This window comes from Hetaerina americana, unplaced genomic scaffold (assembly GCF_022747635.1).
Source record: "Hetaerina americana unplaced genomic scaffold, ioHetAmer1.1.p SCAF_1, whole genome shotgun sequence".
NCBI lineage: Eukaryota > Metazoa > Arthropoda > Insecta > Odonata > Calopterygidae > Hetaerina > Hetaerina americana.
The window spans coordinates 111,430,035-111,449,687 of NW_027286069.1; the positions used below are offsets into that span (position 1 = coordinate 111,430,035).

Consider the following 19,653-nt stretch of genomic DNA (forward strand, 5'->3'; position numbering starts at 1 on the left):
AACCTTTTTGAAAACATAAATGCCATTTTCATCTTCGGATCAAGAACCTTCTACAAATTAGGTGGAACTTGGTGGATAACATGGTTACGACAGTGGAATTATATACATCCCTTCATGGAAGTGACACCGTTTTACACCATGAATTGAGAATTGGAGCAATACCTTAAAACCAAAGGTGATGTCACATATCTGCTTTAATGGTTGTTTTGAATATAAGGCACAATCGTGATTGTTGGTGACCATTCATTTTTGTTGTAACAAAAATAAGAGACTGAGAATCAATGAAAAGTTTTGAATAATGGAAATAAATATTCTTTCATGCTTATGGCGTAAGCTACTGACAAAAAATCAAGGAGCTTGCGTTTGATATGAGGGACTTGTGTGCACAGTTGGAATGCAATGTATGTCACGATGTATACACTTTGAAACATGCTGGGAAATTTTGTCTTATCTTAATCTCTCTGACAACTCCATCCTTGAATGGAGCAAAGCTTGATTAACCAGTGCCCACCAAAGAATTTACATCAAACAGAAAATCATAAAAAAATAGAAATTATATTTTCAATTCACAAGGGACATAACAAATGGATATCTGGGTCACTAATAGAATGACAAAAGATTTTGACTACCAAAGCACAGCCTTTTGGGAATTGACCATGCTCCTTGCCAAGAGGCATTCACTGCATTGCCTGAATGGTAATGGTTTGCCCAGCCAGATATTGTGGTGAAGTGACTGATTGGTAGAAGGTATTGTGTGCTCAATTGAAGAAGTTGTGTTGTATGTGCTGCAGTTGGGGCAGGCTTTGATTTTTAAGTGCCATTTTTTGTTTCTGCTCTGCACTGCTGACTCTCTTGCTTTTTGTGAAGCCCCAACCAGTGCGTGAACTGTATTTTGTTCTCCAAGAGCAGATATATATATGTAAATGAGAATACGACCAGTGGGGTGTTGTGGTGGTTATGCATTTCGTGTGATGCTGTCTACATGGATATCATGAGGCTGCTTTTGGGGCTGAAGGCTTTTGTTTCTGGCCTCAACTTTTCCCTTGCCCTCAAGACCCTGGAGCTGTAGTTCCCAGTGGTGGGTATCCAGAGAGAGGGGGAGGGAGAAGGTCAGTGGTGCCAAGAGTAGGGCGTGTGGATACAAGTGCCACCACTTTTTGAAATCACTCTAGGGTTTCTTTTCCACCAAATTGTGGTGGCATGTGTGACAAACATGGTGAATGATTTCAGCAAAGGTATAGCAGGAAATGACCCATGTAAATTAGAGGAAGAGTGCTTGCACTCCAGGCGGTGGTAATTACTGGATGGTGAGAAGGGATGATCCCAAAACACAAGAACAGAGATAAGCCCAAAACAGGCATAGCAAAGGGAACTAATTTTACATTAAATATATTCATATTTTATTGTAATTTGCTTATAATATGTGCGCTTCTGTCAATCAAGCCCTAACCAATAAATATAAAGGATAGCTTTCATCCTCTCTGAACCAAAGAAACATAAATCACGTTCTCTTCAGCATTATATTAAACTTTTCAAAATTTTAAAAACAGTGTAATCCTAAATTAAATTGTCCTCAATATATTTACTAAACGTAAACCAAGTATATTTCATTGCTCCCTTTGTGTTTTTCTGCGCTGAGTTTAATTGAGATAACAGCCTCCTGGAGTTACAATAATTGCAACTCATCAGCATAGGATCGGGTGGCCTTATAAATGCCTCCGCACTTCTCTTCTCTACTCTCACTAGACAAGAACAAAACTTAAGACCAGAAGCTTTTGAGTTCTGATTATGAAGAAGAATGGAAAAACAAAATGGTTTGAAAGGAAAACAAATGCAGTGGTAGACAAATGAATGGAGAAAGGAAACGAAAGAATAGACATTTTGATCAACATGTGTAGCATAAATGGGTACTATTAGTGTTGTAAATGTATGTTTCAAAATACTTCTGTAAAAGATTTGCTTAAAATCTATAAAAACAAAATATTTTAATGTAGAAGTAATGGCCTTACTTTTCAATAACAAAAGCATTTTATGAAATATGTGGTCTGCCCAAAAAATATGTGAACTGGTGCAATCTGGCAGCCGTGACACGGACTGCAGCCCCTCCCACTAGCGGTGCTAGTTGCCTGAGACCCAATGAGTCATCTGTGCTTGGCGAATCATCGAGCTGTGCATATGTTGCCAGTTATGTTAGCTCCTCTTGTCCTTGTGTTTACTGTTTGTTGAAAATGAAAATTGATGAAATCACGGAGCAACGAATCAACGTCAAGTTTTTTTGTGAAGGGTGGTGCAAGTTATCAAGAAATTACTGAAATGTTGACAGCTGTTTATTGTGATAATATTCCGAAGAAAACGTCCATTTTCAAGTGGATTAAGCATTTTAAAGATGGCAGACAAGATGCCACTCCATGCAAGACTGGAATGACCTTCAACCACCTGTGTTGACAGCAACATTTATCATGTGCGGTCCCTTGTCTTTCTCGATCGTCAAAAAACTGAATGATAGCTGATGAACTGAATTTAGGAAAATCAACATTGCACAAAATTTTAATCAAACGTTCGTTCGAAGGTTTCCGCGGCGATGAGTAGGTGATTTCCACATTTTTCGGGCTGCGTCCACGTATGTCGTTTAAATGTACAACAGTTTCGCCAGCTATCCTGCTGGCGTCCTCAGGTCAAGGATGAAAAGAAGCTTGTTGTCCCGTCTTATATAGGAAAAATCCGGCGCCAATACCGGGAAATTTCTTGGCCAATCAGGGAACGTCCTCATATTTGCGCGGAATAATTCTTTTCCACGCACTGTGGAGTGGATATCCATCCTCTCTGTTAAAATTTTCTGGCCTTTTAACGATTTCAATGGCCTCTCTGATTATTCTCTGGAAGAATTTTCCTTCTTTTGCTATTATTTTAGCGTCGTCGAAGAGAATAGAGTGTCCAGGTTCACTCCAGGCGTGCTCAGCGATGGCCGATGCTCTAAACTGTTTGGCCTTGGTTGCCCTCTGGTGTTCACTCATGCGTGTTTTCAGCGCTCTGCACGTTTCACCGATGTACCATTTGCCACAGGAGCATGGCACTTGGTACACGCCTTCTGATATTAACGGTGAAATTCCATCCTTGGGTCCGGGTAGGGTGTCAGCTATCTTGGTGACGCAGTTGAATCTGGTCACCACATCATGTTTCCTTAAAGCCCTCGCGATTCTTTCCGAAGTCCCTGCGATGAAGGGGATGGTGACGTAAGCCTTCGGTCGTGGTCTGGAGTCTTCCTCCCTGTCAGGAACACTGGTAGACACACTTGTCAACCGAGCATATAAAATATGTGACTCCGATTCTATTGCCAACGAGAAGAAACACTTGACAAATGCCCTGCAAAGGAATGGATACAGCGCTCATATGATCCAAAAAAGGGCCGAGAAGGAAGAAAAGAAGAGACAAACCACCGCTGTTCCTGACAGGGAGGAAGACTCCAGACCACGACCGAAGGCTTACGTCACCATCCCCTTCATCGCAGGGACTTCGGAAAGAATCGTGAGGGCTTTAAGGAAACATGATGTGGTGACCAGATTCAACTGCGTCACCAAGATAGCTGACACCCTACCCGGACCCAAGGATGGAATTTCACCGTTAATATCAGAAGGCGTGTACCAAGTGCCATGCTCCTGTGGCAAATGGTACATCGGTGAAACATGCAGAGCGCTGAAAACACGCATGAGTGAACACCAGAGGGCAACCAAGGCCAAACAGTTTAGAGCATCGGCCATCGCTGAGCACGCCTGGAGTGAACCTGGACACTCTATTCTCTTCGACGACGCTAAAATAATAGCGAAAGAAGGAAAATTCTTCCAGAGAATAATCAGAGAGGCCATTGAAATCGTTAAAAGGCCAGAAAATTTTAACAGAGAGGATGGATATCCACTCCACAGTGCGTGGAAAAGAATTATTCCGCGCAAATATGAGGACGTTCCCTGATTGGCCAAGAAATTTCCCGGTATTGGCGCCGGATTTTTCCTATATAAGACGGGACAACAAGCTTCTTTTCATCCTTGACCTGAGGACGCCAGCAGGATAGCTGGCGAAACTGATGTACATTTAAACGACATACGCGGACGCAGCCCGAAAAATGTGGAAATCACATTTTAATCAAACATTTGGGTTTTAAAAAAATTTGTGCAAAAATCGTACCCAAGCTGCATTGATTGTTTTCCAGTTTCTGGCAAAAAATTCTATCCCTATCCTTGATCATCCTCCTTATTGGCCAGATCTCGCCCCCTGTGACTCTTTCCCATTCCAAAAATACAAAAATGTGATGAGTGGACATCAATGGGAAGACGTGGACACAATAAAGCAAGAAATGACAAGATAACTAAAACTCAGTCTTTATGAACAACCTCTGTTTTACAATGTAACAATTTCAGAGTGTCAATCCTGGTCAGGGGAAATAGTTTTTAGACTCTGAAATTTTTCTCTGAAACTTAGCGGATGACTCCATTAAAAGCTACTGTTGTGGCATCTCCCGCAGCATCTGGCACAGGGAAAGGAACTGCCCCCCCTTATTACCCTGGCTTGTAAAATAAGAGGGCTGCACTCACTGCTGGGCTTAGCGTTGAGTGAACTCTGCCATTGCCTTTCAAACCCATCTTTGGGTTGATAACTTGTCAATGGTAATGATTATAATGTCTTAGGGGCTTCTTCAACTTGTGTGTAATTTTTGTTTCTATACATTAGAAAAAGCATTTTTCAGAGTGAAAATCTAGGAAACTTGAGCTCTATGGCCTCGTAAAATAACAAATTGAAGGAAAATTCCTTTAGTTGTAATAAGTTAGCACCAATTGTCTCACAACGAAAACAAATTGTATTGTGATAGATTGTGGGAATAGAAATTGCAAAATGGTGACCAACCACAACGTCTACCAGAATACCCATATATAGTAGTATCCAGGGATATTACTTCCTCGCCAGTGACCAACTACAGACACACACTCAATGCAAACGGGATCCTTCACCAATGTCATTCCCTGTTCGTTGTTATCTCTTGATGTTGCTCAATTTGAGTAATATTCCTCCAGTAGTGAGGTCCTTTTTGAATGTGTGTGAGGAAGTGTTTTCCTGAGTGCTCGGAGTGTTTTAGCTCTGTGTTTGTCCCTGGCACGGAATTTATTCCTGTAAACAGTCACGGATAGTGTGTATGTGATCATAAACCCAGGTATCGTTAAATGAGTCCCTTTAACCAATTGAAGGATCCCAATTGGGTTGAGTGTGTGTTTCTGTAGTTGGTCACTGGTGAGGAAGTAACATTCCCACAAACTCCTGCAGAAGGTTATTCTGGGTGAGAGGTTGTGGTTGGTCTCTGCTGTGGAATTTCTTTCCCCACAAACCATCATAGCAAATTTAGTTTTCTTTAATCAATCGGTGCTAACTTATTACGGTGATAGGATTTTTCCTTTAATATGCTATTTTTTAGAGTGCAACCAATTTACTTTGTGATATGCTGTTATCACTGAAATTCAAAGTTAACTTTTAATTTAAATACGAGACAATAAAAAGTTGGGAGACAATAAAAAGTTGGGAGACAATAAAAAGTTGGGAGACAATAAAAAGTTGGGAGACAATAAAAAGTTGGGGCAATTAATAAACACACTGCATAGAGAATATAATTAACATGACTCTTTGTAACATGAAACTATCATATTTGAAAAGAGAATGGCAAGTGTTATGTTCCGTAGCACGCACTTATTGGTACAGACAGGTCTGAAGAAATGTTGTGAAAAACTAAGATAATATTTTGGTTATGTTGGTTATTGTGGCATAAAAATTATAATGTGTGGAAACTTCCAATTTACTGCTAAAATGTTTGATTTAATGTTATATTTAAAGTTTTCTTCTTTTAGTCCTCTAATACTTACTGTTAATTCTCTTAAATGTCACCCTATTATCATCCAAATAACTCTTAATTTCAGCTTCTTGTACTCAAGTATGTTCAAAATAAAGATGTCTTTATGAGGTACCATAAAGCCCATCTCACCAGACGGCTAATTCTAGATACGTCTGCAGATTCTGAGAAGGAGGAAAATATGGTAGAATGGTAAGCATCTCTTTCATTTTTATCCATTTCTGTCTTCATTTTGTATGAGGGCAGTGTATGGGAAGCATGTTATTTGTTATTATTGGGAGGATATTGCAATCAAAATAGTTATAACTGTGCATTAATGTGCAGTGCCCTTCCAATTAATGGGACATGACAATTGAATTGATTGGTATACTTTTTAAATGGAGATCGTCCACAAATTGACAAGGCCTTGAGCCCAATGTGCCACCCACTTACACACATTACCTATTACATTCCTATGGTCTTATCAAAGGCCTGAGTGTTTCTTTAGGAATGCCTCTAATTTCCTAGGGTCCCATTAATGGTGTCCCTGGAAAATTGATGCAAGTACTTGAAATAGTTCAGCATTCAGGTAAAATATGAGATGTTGTTTTGTCATCTTCTTCACACCATTAGCACCTGCGTGAATCGTATTCACATAGGGTAAGTGCCCATTGGATGGCAGTGGCCAGTTAATCAATTGTGCCTCAATCATTTTCCTCTCACTTCTCTCTGTTGGTAGAAGTTTTTAAGCCGTGCTGCATAAGAATCTGCCCTCCAGTCTCTGCCTTTGCCATTGTTGGGGTAATGGGTTCAGGACCAATTGGATCATGGCTGGCTCCTTCCTTAGCAAGTACTTGGATCAGCAATATCATTCCAGGGATTGCATCTATGGGCCAGCCAGAAAAATGTGATTTTTAGGGCCCCAAATGCTTCAGTTAATACCTCTTGATATTTCTTAATTAGGCATGATTTGCAACATTTAGAGTTAAGCACCTTTATAGCTGCTTAATTGTCCTTATGCTTATGAAATGCACTGGCAGTTAGGGCTGACTTTTTGATAATTTGAGCACCGGCCAAAATGGCAAATATTTCAATCTGGAAAAAATGAAACGCATGCCCAGAGGTGAATGAACTTGAGTGCGCCTGAGTGGTAGGGGACCCCTCTATCAAGCCGACCAGTCGGACCCCCATCCACCGAACCAGTCATGATACTTATTGTACGGACCCCTTATTCCACATATATTTGGAAGAGGCAATAGAAGCAGGGCTGAAATCAGAGGAGTCAAGGTGGTGAATGGCGAAGAAATTATCATGCTCCATTTCACAATTGACATCGCTGTGGTTGCGGAAATGTGAGATGATCTGCATACAAGTCTGAATGCCGTGGACCAAGGGAATATAGTTTGAGCATCAACAAGGAGTAACCTGAAATCTCTGTTTGTGGAAGTGAAGATTAAGGCAGATATCATTATTTTAGGATTTAAACTAGAGTATGTGGAATTATTCATTTACCCAGTGCTGCTGTTGGGACAGAAGAAGTTTGACCAACATCAAGCGAAGAATAGCTCGAGCTAAGAAGGCATTCACGAAGAGGAGTCAGAGAAACTGAAGTGCAGTAATGGAAGTAGTTTGTCAAATTGTACATATGGAGCATGGTACTTTATTGAGCAGAGAGGTGAAACATCAGAAAAGTGGATCAGTGAAGAAAAGAACCCTTGGAAACATGGTGCAGGAGGAAAATGCTGAGGATTAAATGGACGGACAAAGGGAGGAAGAGGGAAGTATATAGCAGATCAGAAGAGAGAAGGACCTTATGGAGAGAACTCTAAAGCAAAGGAGAAGTTAATATCTCAATAAATAATTCAAAAGTTTATTTACCTACTTTTCATAATTGAATATTAAATACCATTTTGTTCCCAAAAACTGAAGTTGTGGTGATGCCCAAGTGACAGTCTTTTCTCTTCTCGTTGTATGGGTGGTGGAAAGGGAGGGAATGGGGTGTTGTTATATGTGATAGAAGTGATGTTTGCTTTCCCTTGGAATTGAATTCACTTACCGGTAAGGTTTATGACTGTCCCATAACCGTCAGATTTTGAAACATTCATCAAATGATTTGTATGAAATGTTGTGTGGAAGGCCTGTAAGTTTTTTTTAAACCCTCATTGCTAATATTCCTTTTGTTTTTGCTCATCCTTCATGTTGGAATGGAGTTGAAACTTGACTGAGTTGCCTGTACCAATGTGTATGTACTCATATATAGTTAAAAATTATGATTTTATGATGTTAAATATTTTAAAATTATTTTTCAGGCTCAGGGAGGTTGGAATGCCAGCAGATTATGTGAATAAGTTAGCTCGTATGTTTCAAGACATTAAAGTTAGTGAAGATTTAAATCAACAGTTTAAAGAACAATACAGGAGTAGCAAGGGGAGCATAGCAGGTATTGTGATTGTATAAACTATTATTATAGCTGAGGATTACCTGTCTCTTGCAATACATAGTTGATTTTTGTTTAAGTATTGCTGTTTTTATCCTTTCTTCATTTGTGTTCTGCTCTTTTTTTCCTCTTCTCCAGTTACTTCTGTTCTCCACTCTTCTCTCCATATCTGATCATCCTCCTCCTTTGATGCCATCTTTGCCCCTCTCGTCTTGTCTTATTCTACTTCCCCCCTCACTGCTCCTTATTTCAGACCCATAGAGTATTTTCTCCTAGACAAACACTGGGCAATTCTTTTCCTAAGATTTAAAGTTTAGACTCTTGACCTCTCTATATATTTTACACTTTACTTTGTCGAATTGTTGGATGTCCATATTAAATGAGTTTGTAATTTTCCACAGACTTAAGTACACAGTAAAATACATTTCACTGACTTGCGGCATCAACAGGTAAATGTGCCACACATAGCTGTTGAATACCCATCGGACAGAGGAGAAGGGGGAAAGTTCGAAGGGGGGGGGGGGTTATGGGGACTTCAAAGTTGGTGGTTGTGGCTTTTTCGGTTAAAGGAAGGAGAGGTGGTGGCGCCTTGGTTATGACTAAGCAATGGATCGTGGCTGGGTTTATGGGGGGTGGCAGATGGCTACTTAGAACTGTTAAATTTGTTTACCCTCGAGGAGAGAGGTGGCTGGATAAAAAGAGAAAACAAAACAGGAAAACAGTGTTTTCTTGGCATTGACGTTGCATAGGGTCTGGTCATGGTATAGCTGCAACTGAGTACGTAGAACCATTGGGTTTGTTTATCTTTAAGGTCAATTTTTTTGAAAGGAAAGGGGAAGGATGGGTTTATAATTGCTCATTACACAGAATTATATTAGGATCTGCCTAGTGCTTTTGAATCTTGATTAGCTCTATAGTGTCCATTTTCAATCCTTTAGGGAGGACATGTAGTATTTCTGGGACAAAATTGCCTCGATTTTGACAATCTAGAGGTGCTCACCGAAGAGGGAATTGGAGTCTTGCTTTTTGTGACTCCTGGCGTGTTCTTGGGGTTGTGTTTTGAAATTCATCCCACTTTGGGTGGCATAAAAAGTGTTGCCTATATTGCATTTAAGTTCGTAGATGCCAGATTTATTAAATATATCCTGTTTGTCTTTGCCATTAGAAAAGCGTTTGGAGAGAGTAAGGGGTGTGTAAAAGGCCTTTATGAGTTTAGTTGGAAGGTGATTTGAGATTTAATAGGAGATATCTCCTAGGAAATGGATCGAACACCACATGAAGTGTTCAGAAGTGAAGGGCTAAGAGGGAGAAATTTGACTTATGGCCATTGTTTTCCATTTTTTTGGAATACTTTTCCAACCAGGTTTGGGTAGTATCCATTGCTGGTGGCTATATCTGTAATTGTTCTGAGTTGCATGTTTTTCCATTCCTGTAAACATTTTTATCTCTTTGTGGCTTCTTCTAATCTCCATTATCTCTGTGCTAAGAAATTTTGTGTATTTGCCTGGTCTAATATCTCTGAGTTGACGTACACATCTTCATTCTCCTCTTCATCTCTTTTCATAAATTAGTTTTTTCAGGTTTATTTTCAGTCCATACTTCTATTTTATTCTCTTAAGATGTTGGAGCTCTACCTTCAAATCTTGGGTAACTTCGGCAAACAGTATCTATTATCTATAACAGTATCTATTAAATGATCAAATGCCCATGACCTTCCTTTCCCTAAATTCGTAAATTCAGCAAACACCTATGTTAAATAGGTTTTGGAAAATTAGTTTCCTGCATAACAGGCAAACAAGTTAGGGTTAGATTGATCTTTGGGAGAGTGGGAGTTTGCTGGTTAACCAAAATGTTTTTTTATGCATAATATATGAAAGCAGTTTCACATGCATCTAAAAATGTTGGTAACTCATTTCTTCGGTTTTCTTGTCCTTTCCTTGATGATAGTGTTTTAAAAATAAGGGGAACTAACCATTGTTTTTTAGATGAGATATTATGAAAAAGTTATCATACTATCGATGCATGTGAATTATTTCATGAAGTTATATATGTGTTTGTTTGTAAACTTAAAAAAAAACTTAAAGATTTATGTAAAGCTGTGATTATGTGAAACTTCTCAAAAGCCATGGAGATAACTCCTAATGAAAGGTGAGATTATTTGAAGTTGATATAGTTTGTTTGTATCATGGTAGTTGTCAATAGGTGTCAAGTATGAAGTGTTCACTTTGGGTCAGCCCTGGGCAAGGTGGCCAACACTTGGTTGGCTGCTTGATCTTGAATAATAATTTTTCACCCGCTGTTGCTCTTGTGTGGCGGTGGTTCAAGCAACTACTTGTTTAAATTTTATCATTTACCCTTAACTAGCGGTGGCCATTTTTATTGTTTCTATTTTAATTTCATATTCAATGTCCTATTGACTTTATGCTCTACGAAAATAGAACTTGTGCAATTCTTTCACAAAGATATGGAAAGCAGGACAAAAATAAATTAAGGAAGTGCAACTGACAACACTTACTTTGTTATTTTCTTGAGATGCTTCCTAGTTTGATGATGATGCAATGAAATTTGACTCTGGTAGATAAATAATAGGGCTTCAAATAAGCAGGGAAGGTGAAAGTTGTGAAAGAAATTCAATCTTCTTATTTTACCACTCTATCTTATACTAACTTACCAGAATTATTATCAAAATGGAGTACATTAGATGTGCACTCATCAATCAGGCTTGAGTGTTGACTGGGGGAAGTCAGCTGGCAGACGGGATGTAGGATCAGGAAGAGGGGCCTCTGGGCAGAGAAAACCCTCAATTCATTCACTATCCAAGGGAATAAACTTTAAATTTTTCCTAAAAAAATAATCAAGATAGAAACTAATTTTTATTCGTTATTCAAAAGACTTCTCTACTCTCTAGTCACCACCCAGAGTTAATTATTTCTCCCAGTATTTCTTGACATTTTGAAGGCTGTCATTGTATAACTCAGTAGATTGCCTTGAAAACAATTGCTCTCTTAAATGATGTCATTTGTGTTGTCAAATCTCTGGTCCTGCGTTGTTTTTTTTAATTCTGGAAGTCTTAAAAAGTTGCTTGGGGTGGGATCGGGAGAGTGGGGTAGGTTTGGGGAACTTTCAGAACCACACCGCTTTGATTGCCAGTCTCTGCGATCAGTGCTCTGTGGTTGTGAATGCTGGTTTCCCTGTGTTTACTTCTGAAAAGGAGTTGGTTTGGCATATGTGTAAGGCGTAGACTTATATGAGGTTATTGATTTACTATTTTAATCATTATCATTTCTGAAGTGAATTGTTCCTTTATTTCTTATTTAATGCCCCCTACAGATTCAATAAATATAAAAATTCTCAATGCTGGGGCATGGGCAAGGGGGAGTGAGCGGGTGACAGTTTCTCTACCAATGGAGCTTGAGGATTATATCCCAGAGGTGGAGGATTTCTACAAGAAGAAGCACAGCGGCCGGAAACTACAGTGGTACCACCACATGTCCAATGGAACTGTAAGTCACAAATTGACAGTATGTTGGTTTTGTTATCAATACAGCAATGAACTATAAGTTGTAGATTATTCGCTGGGACTCCTGAAATATTAAGGTGAATCTTTTGAATTTTTAAAAATCTTTCTTGAAAACATTTTTTATGAAGGAGCAAGATGGCATTGGCCCTCTGAAATATCGATAGAAACATAAGGACACTCTTGTGTATTATGAAATTTTCGATGGCACAATCATCTTCTTTTGTCGACAGAAAGAACAGAACAGTTCCTTCTGTCTGTAGAAGATGGTGGTATTTGACCACTTCAGCTCACCTAACCGAGATGGACTGTCTCAATGTTACTGTTGAATTGATTTAGATTTTAGATGTGAGATGGTCAGTAAAAAATCAATGGAAAATGCTGTTGTACCGAATGAATATCAGAATATAATTCAGTTATACAAAGCAGGCCTGCTGACTGTGGTTGTGAGGTGAAACTTCAGAATAAGTCCTTTAAGAATTTTTTAAATTCCAAGAAACTGCGGGAGATGCCGCCCAAGTAACTTTTAATGGAGTCATTTGCTAAGTGTGCATTACAATGCAACAATTTCAGTGTGTGAAAATCATTCGCCTTGACCGGGATTCGAACCAGGATACCTCGGAAGTCGGGCCGAGTGCTTTAGCCAGTTAAACTATGGAGGATGTTTGCTGCCGTGGGAGATGTGACTGGAGCTCCGGGTCCACCTTCCTTTCGCATAATTGTCTTCATGTTTTCATCATTTTAAGCCACCTTCTAGCTGTGCCATGGGAAAGGACAGACTTGCCTTAAAATTTTTGCAGCATTGAATAGACCTCAGCCGACCATCTGCTGAGGCAAATGCAAATGGTCAATGCAATGTACTGCTCATCACATGTCACCCCAATTGTAACCTTCGGCAAACTGAATACATTTCAAATTGCATAGGGTGCCACTGATACAACACTGGAGTCAAATCAATAAGACTTGTACTACTCACATAATTACCCATTAAGCAATGATATAATATGGTTAAATTTTAGTGCAATAAATAAACTCACTATTGTCATTAGTAATTCTACACTTAATTAAAGAAAAAGAGAATTTTCAAAAAATGTGAGATGAGTGGCAAAGTTGTGTGAGACTTGAGAAATAATAGTGGAGTAAGATCACTGCAAAGTAGGGTATAAGGAATTTGCATAAGAAATGTAATGTTTTTTGCCTTGATGGCAACAAAGTAGCTGTGATAGTTCGCAAAACAACGCCAAAGTAAGTCTCTTTGTGACTCGGTTGATTTTGATGCATATGTACCTATCTATGAAATTGTTCATTCAAAATCAATTCAAATAATAATAATACATTTTATTTGTCCAGCGATCAAGTAGCTACAAATGTTACACTTGATATAAGACACGTCAGGGGAAAGTGACAAAATACATTTGTGGATACAAGACACATATCAGGTAGTATTAAGAAATTCAGCAATTGAATAAAACATTTTTAATTTTAAGAACATAAGTAGATTGACTTTAAATGCAGCCACACTTTTATGGGCCTTAATCTCAGCTGGGAGTTTATTATAAAGTTAAAGGCCCATAAAATTTGGGCCAGCACCTGCATTTTTTGTCCGCATATATAAAACGTGCAGATGCTCATTCTGCCTTGTAGAATATTTGTGGATATCACAATTTTTCACATACTCAGATAGGTTTCTTTTTGTATGTACTACTACATGAAAAATATAAATGCATGGCACTGGCAATACATCCAATTTTTTAAACACAGGAACAAATTTTGACCATAACAATGTTTAAAAAACATTTTTCATGCTGTCTGTATAATAGTGATGTAATACTCTCCCATTGAAGAAACAAATGTTTTTTGTAGGAAACGAGACTTCTTATTTTATGTTTAAGCTTTTATAATATCTGCATGACCACATCCTGTTTATCATTTCTGATGAGTTAATTAACTAATTAACTGTGAAAAATCTTTTTAGACTTTGAAAGTAGCACTATAATTCATTGTTGCAAAATATCAAAAATATTTATTCTTTAGTAATGGAGGATGAACTATTTGCAATTCAGAAACATCTAAATGACTGTTATGGTGCTCCTAGTGTTTAATGTCTTGTTCTCATTTGTAGATATTGTTGAATTAATCATCTTTTGCATCTCTCCTCTGAATTCTATTTTCAGATTACATTTTCAAATGCTATTGGCCGCTTCGATGTTGATGTCACGACTTTCCAAATGGCTGTGCTGTTTGCTTGGAACCAACGACCACATGATAGAATTTCTTATGAAAACTTAAGGCTTGCAACTGAATTACCTGATCCTGAATTGAGGCGGACATTATGGGTAACATTTCATTAACTATTTCTTGCTTGCTTTTTAGGAAAGTAATGAATACAGTTTTTGGGATCATTAGTTCTTCTTTTGTATCCCAAATCAAAACAAATGTCATTGTAACTAAAAACCATTTCAATTTGTCTTCAATAGCATCCTTGTTGTATCCCTAATGTTTCATCTATCTCTTCCATTATCTCTTCCATTTCCCTATGTCATACGAGGTCTGTTCAAAAAGTTCCCAAACATTAGTTATTACTAAAAAAATAGTTCATTAACAAATTATTGGTCAGGGTACCCCCCAAAGTAGTCTACTCCCCAACGTATACACTAATCTTCTGAATGGTGTTTCCACTTTTTGAAACATTCCTGGAACACTTCTGCTGGAATGCTCATTAGCTAAACCGTTGAATTTTTCCCTATCTCTGGGATCGAGATGGTGCGGGGGCTAGCGTACTGGCTTCCCACCCAGAGGGCCCGGGTTCAAATCCCGGCGGTGTTGAATATTTTTCAGAGGTATCTCGATCCCTGCTTGAGGTGCTTTGTGGAGGGCACTTTGAGTGAGTACGCCGTCCGTCGGATGGGACGTTAAGCCGCGGACCCCTTGGCGCCTTTCGTAAAGAGTAGGCTAATGCCGACGCCGGGTTTCTCTCCACCCTTCATCCTTTCCTATCCATCCCCTATGGCGCAAATGACCTCAGCTGTCGGTCGCCTCCCCTCAAAACTACTACTACTACTTTTCCCTATCTCTGGAATGGTTGCAAATCTTTTCCCTCTAAGCGGGGTTTTTAGTTTGGGGAACAGGAAAAAGTCATGGCTGGTGAATAGGGTGGGTGGGGAAGCATATTGGCCTTGTTTCTGGCTACAAACTTACGTGTTCTGAGGCCGAAATGAGGGGATACATTGTTGTGGTGAAATAAATCACTCGCTGATCCTTCAAAGTTTGGTCGTTTCCACCTGATTTTCTCTCTTAGGCATTTCATAACCCCCAGGTAGTACTCTGTATTGGCTGTCTGCCCTTCAGGCAGGTATTTATGATGCACAACCCCCTTTGCATAAAAAAAACAATCAACATCGCCTTGAAATTCTAGCAAACTTGTCGAGCTTTTTGAGGCGGAGGGATGTCTCACCAATCCATTGTAAAGATGACACTTTTGTTTCGATGTCATATCCATAAACCCATGTCTCATCACTTGTTATGATCCTGAACAAGAAGGTTTCATCCTCTTCATCTCTATCTGCTTCAGTTCCTAACACACTTCAACTCGATGTTGTTTCTGGTGTGCTGTCATCAGGAAAATGCACGAATTTGGTGGCTTCTTGATGTATCCTCAATTTAGTATTAGCAGTTAGGATTTCATAGCTTGAACCAATCAAAATGCTGCACACTGACATTCAAATGTCGATTTACTCTAGTGCGATCATTCGCTTTCGTAATGAGGGATCATATGTTTGGGAGATGGTGTGGTAGCTAACATGCTGGCTTTTCACCCAGATGACCCAGGTTTGAATCCTGGTGGCGGCAGATATTTTTCAGTGGTATCCTGATCCCTAATTGAGGTGCTTTGTGGAGGGCACTTTGAGTGAGTACTCCATCCGACAGATTGGGTGTTAAGCTGCGGGCCGCTTGGTGCCTTTCGTTAAGAGTTGGCTAATGCCGACGCTGGGTTTCTCTTCACTTCCTGTCCATCCCTTATGGCACAAATGACCTCGGCTGTCGGTTGCCCCCCCTTAAACTACTACTGCTTTCTTGATGTGAGGGTCATCAGCCAATGTTGATGGTCTTCCGGAATGCTCATTATCTTCCATTGATTGCCACCCCTTTTTGGACCGCTAGTGATAGCAGGTATATTGAAATGTAATAAAATAATTGACTTTGTAATTCCTTACACTTTATTTTAAAAACACGACCCAGGTTTCAACGTTGAATGTCATCATCATCATCAACCTGATGATGACGTTCAACGTCAAACCTGGGTCGTGTTTTTAAAATAAAGTGTGTGGAATTACAAAGTGAATTATTTTGTTACATTTCAATATGTTATGCAAATTCCATAAAGTTGCGCCTGAGACAACAATTGCAGGTATGTTTCATAGAATCCTCCTCATTAGCCTAAGTAATCAGCTCAGAAGTTTATGTGAAGGATTTGCTGAGTTTCACCCTGAATTTCACAGAACAATGCTGCTACTCAACAGGGCTCATTTACACAGATCAGTTTTTTTGCCACAATCCTTGAAAACCCCTTCACATAAACAGATGTGAATAATCAGAAAAACTTCAGTTTGTGTTAAGCACTCATACTGCTTCCACCTTAGGAAGAGGGCCATAGGAGAATAAAAATAACTGTGGGAATTTAAAGTAAAATTGGGGACTAGGTGTGTGTAGCTGATGTAGTGTGAACATCAACAATTGGTGGACGTTATCCATTTGCATTTTCTTCAAAAACAATTAGAAAATTAAGGAGAGAGATTATTTTAAGGGAGTGACAGTAATATCTACCCAACGGGCACCTATTCTCAATGATGCTGAAAGGTTGCTTCTCATATGGATAAATGAAAAGCATTTGCAATGCAGCACTATTGACGAGAATATCATTTGTGAGAAAGGGAAGGTGATTTTTGCGGAACTCATTTATGAGATGTCAGGATCATCAACGGATGCAGAAGTATTTAAGGGGAGCCATGTGTGGTTCAAGAAGTTTACCAGAAGAGCCTACATGCATGTCATTGCTAGGCAGAGTAAAGTGCCGAGCGCCAACACAAAGGCTGCAGAAAACTTCATCGATGGCTTCAAGAAGCTCACGGATTCTGAGGGTACCTGCTGCAACAGGTTTTTAATTGTGACGAGACAGCTCTTTTGGAAAAAAATGCCGAAGCAAACATATATTTGTGCCTGTAACAGTTAAGAGGAATGCATTGCCAGGGCACTTACTGATGAAAGGCCATTTTATGTCGCCATTTTGTGCTAATGCAAGCAGCAATTTGAAAATTAAACCTCCGTTTGACAACCATTCAGAAACACCACAAGCAATCAAAAAGTGATATGTCCAAATCTTGATTGATATCACTTTACTTGATTGTCCTCCCCAAAAAATATTGCATCAGTCAGCTGTGATATTTGTGTTGGAAAACTGGGAAATATAGGTGATATGACTGATATGGCTGAGATAGTGGAAATGTAAAGAATGGTCTGGGATAACTTGGAAATCAGTAAAATGAAATGGACAGACTGAAGGAGGAGTGTGGCTGGGCTCCCTGGGGCTATGACTGAAAATGTTAGGGTGGGAGTGAAAGCCAGGAGAAGTGCCAGAACGCGAGTGAAGAGTTATGTGCAAGCTAAAAAAAGATTCGCTCTGGTTGGATGGCACAAAGTGACAACCTTTCTGACTCAGGTGTATTTTATTACAGCTTGTGAAGAAATATGAGGCTTATGATGGAATTATGCAAGTTATTGAATCGCAAATGCAGAAGAAAATGTAATGATCCAAGACAAATAGTTATGCTTTTGTTAGAGAATACCAAGATGGAAACAGTTTAAAATATAAAGATTAGAAAAATGGCACAGAGGGAAAAGACGGTGCTATTTTGCACACCCTGTAGAGAAATTTGGAGCTTGGTAGCCCACTGGGTGGAGCTTTAGGCTGTCAGCCTAGATGGTAGATTTTTGTGTGATGGTTCAGGGCACCCTCAGCTTCATACTAGCAGTGTTATTTTTTTGATGACTGGTCTTCCTGGGAAACCATAGGCGGCACAAGGGAAGGAACTAGCCATCCTTATTGCTCTGCTAGTGTGTGGATTTCACACTCAATATAGGGCTTAGAATTGGGTGAGCTCTACTCTTAACAAAGCAACCTTCAGGTTGATTACTGTGGTTTTTTGATTCCTGATTTACAAATGCCCTTTTTAGAACTACCAACTAAAGATATGCATGAAAATTCAGACTTCGGAAGATATGACTCAAACTTGACTAAGTGTATATCACTAAATCAGGCATGGGAATTCAATCAAACTGCAAATTTACTCTGACATGGATTTAAAAAGCAGTCATAATTAAATTAGTAGGGAAGAAATATTTGAGTAAGAGGTCCTGAAAGTCTTGGGTTAGTAAAGAAAAGAATTCTTGACTAAAGAAGCAATTATAGTTTAATTATTAGGGAAGAAATATTTGGGTAAGAGGTCCTAAAAGTCTTGGGTTAGTAAAGAAAAGAATTCTTGGTACTCTTGAATATCCTGCACTGATGATCTGCCATAATTTGTGACATACATTACAATTAGAAACACTAGTTGATCACTCCATATAAAATGTATTTTCAAGATTTTGGATCCTCATGTATAATCCTCATCATCCACGTCATCCCTGTACAATGTTTACCCTCATTGACCCTTTCCCCTTACCTTCATTTCTCTACCCTATCTCTAACCTCTTCTCTCCCACTTTGACCTACATGTCCACATTTCCTCATCGTATGAAATGTTTCACTGTGAACCAGAAAGTTTCACATTAACTTTCATAAATTAAAGGAATTTGTCAGCCATCCCATCTTTTGTGTTGTCCCATTTCTCAAAGGCATTGAGGATAATAATTATAATATACTTTATTCATCTTATAATCATATTCACATATGGTAGATGTCGTCATTTTTCACATTTGTAGAATTTGTTACATATATTGCGACTTTTTATAGGAACATACAGTTGTTCATAGATAATATACTATACAGCACAATATACAATCACATAAAATACTTGTATTGAAAATATTTGTATACATAGACCTAATATTCTAATCACACTAGACCTTATAGTGTTAGGCTAGTAAAGTCGAGCTCATAATACTCCTCTATTGAGTATAAAGGATTGGAGGTAAGCCAATCACGCAGCACCCTGTGGAACACCACGTTGCGGGCTGACTTTACAGAATTTGGAAGCATGTTGAACAATTTGATGGGTAGACCTTTAACTTCATAAGTCCTATCTAGCCTACAGTATGGAAAATCCATATTAGACTTTGCTCTGATGTTATGGCTGTGAACGTCAGCCCTAGTGGAGTACATACTCATATTTTCTTTTACATGAACTAATGAATAGAATATATATAAATTCTAGACAGTCATAATTTTTAAATTTAAAAAGAGAGGTCTACAGTGTTCAAGTGGACATGAATTAGATAAGGTACGGACTGCCTTTTTCTGCATCACAAGGATTAGCTTAATATCAGATGCATGCCCCCAAAGTCTAATACCATAAGTGATATGTGAGTGAAAGAATGCATAGTAGGCATTAATTAAGTAGTCCTTACTCACATATAATTTCAATTTCCTGAGCAGAAATAAGGCTCGTGCAAGTTTCTTCCTAATGTGTCGACTATGAGCACTCCATGTTAACTTGGAGTCTAAATAAAATCCCAGCAGTTTCACAGGGACAGTAACCGGTGTAGCAGATTTTAGTGTACAGAGAAGATGCTGAGTTTTATTGGGATTCATAAGGAGATTGCTGGCAGAAAACCAAT

At 38.9% G+C, this 19,653-nt stretch overlaps 1 protein-coding gene across 1 annotated transcript in view; it reads left to right on the forward strand.

The window, feature by feature from the left end:
* Positions 1-19,653, forward strand: part of Cul5 (cullin 5) — a 66,589-nt gene that overhangs the window by 31,899 nt on the left and 15,037 nt on the right. The window contains exons 10-13 of the mRNA XM_071594572.1: positions 5,955-6,079; positions 8,176-8,306; positions 11,634-11,806; positions 13,995-14,156. Of these exons, the coding sequence (XP_071450673.1) occupies positions 5,955-6,079; positions 8,176-8,306; positions 11,634-11,806; positions 13,995-14,156 (591 nt within the window). The remainder of the gene's footprint in view (positions 1-5,954; positions 6,080-8,175; positions 8,307-11,633; positions 11,807-13,994; positions 14,157-19,653) is intronic.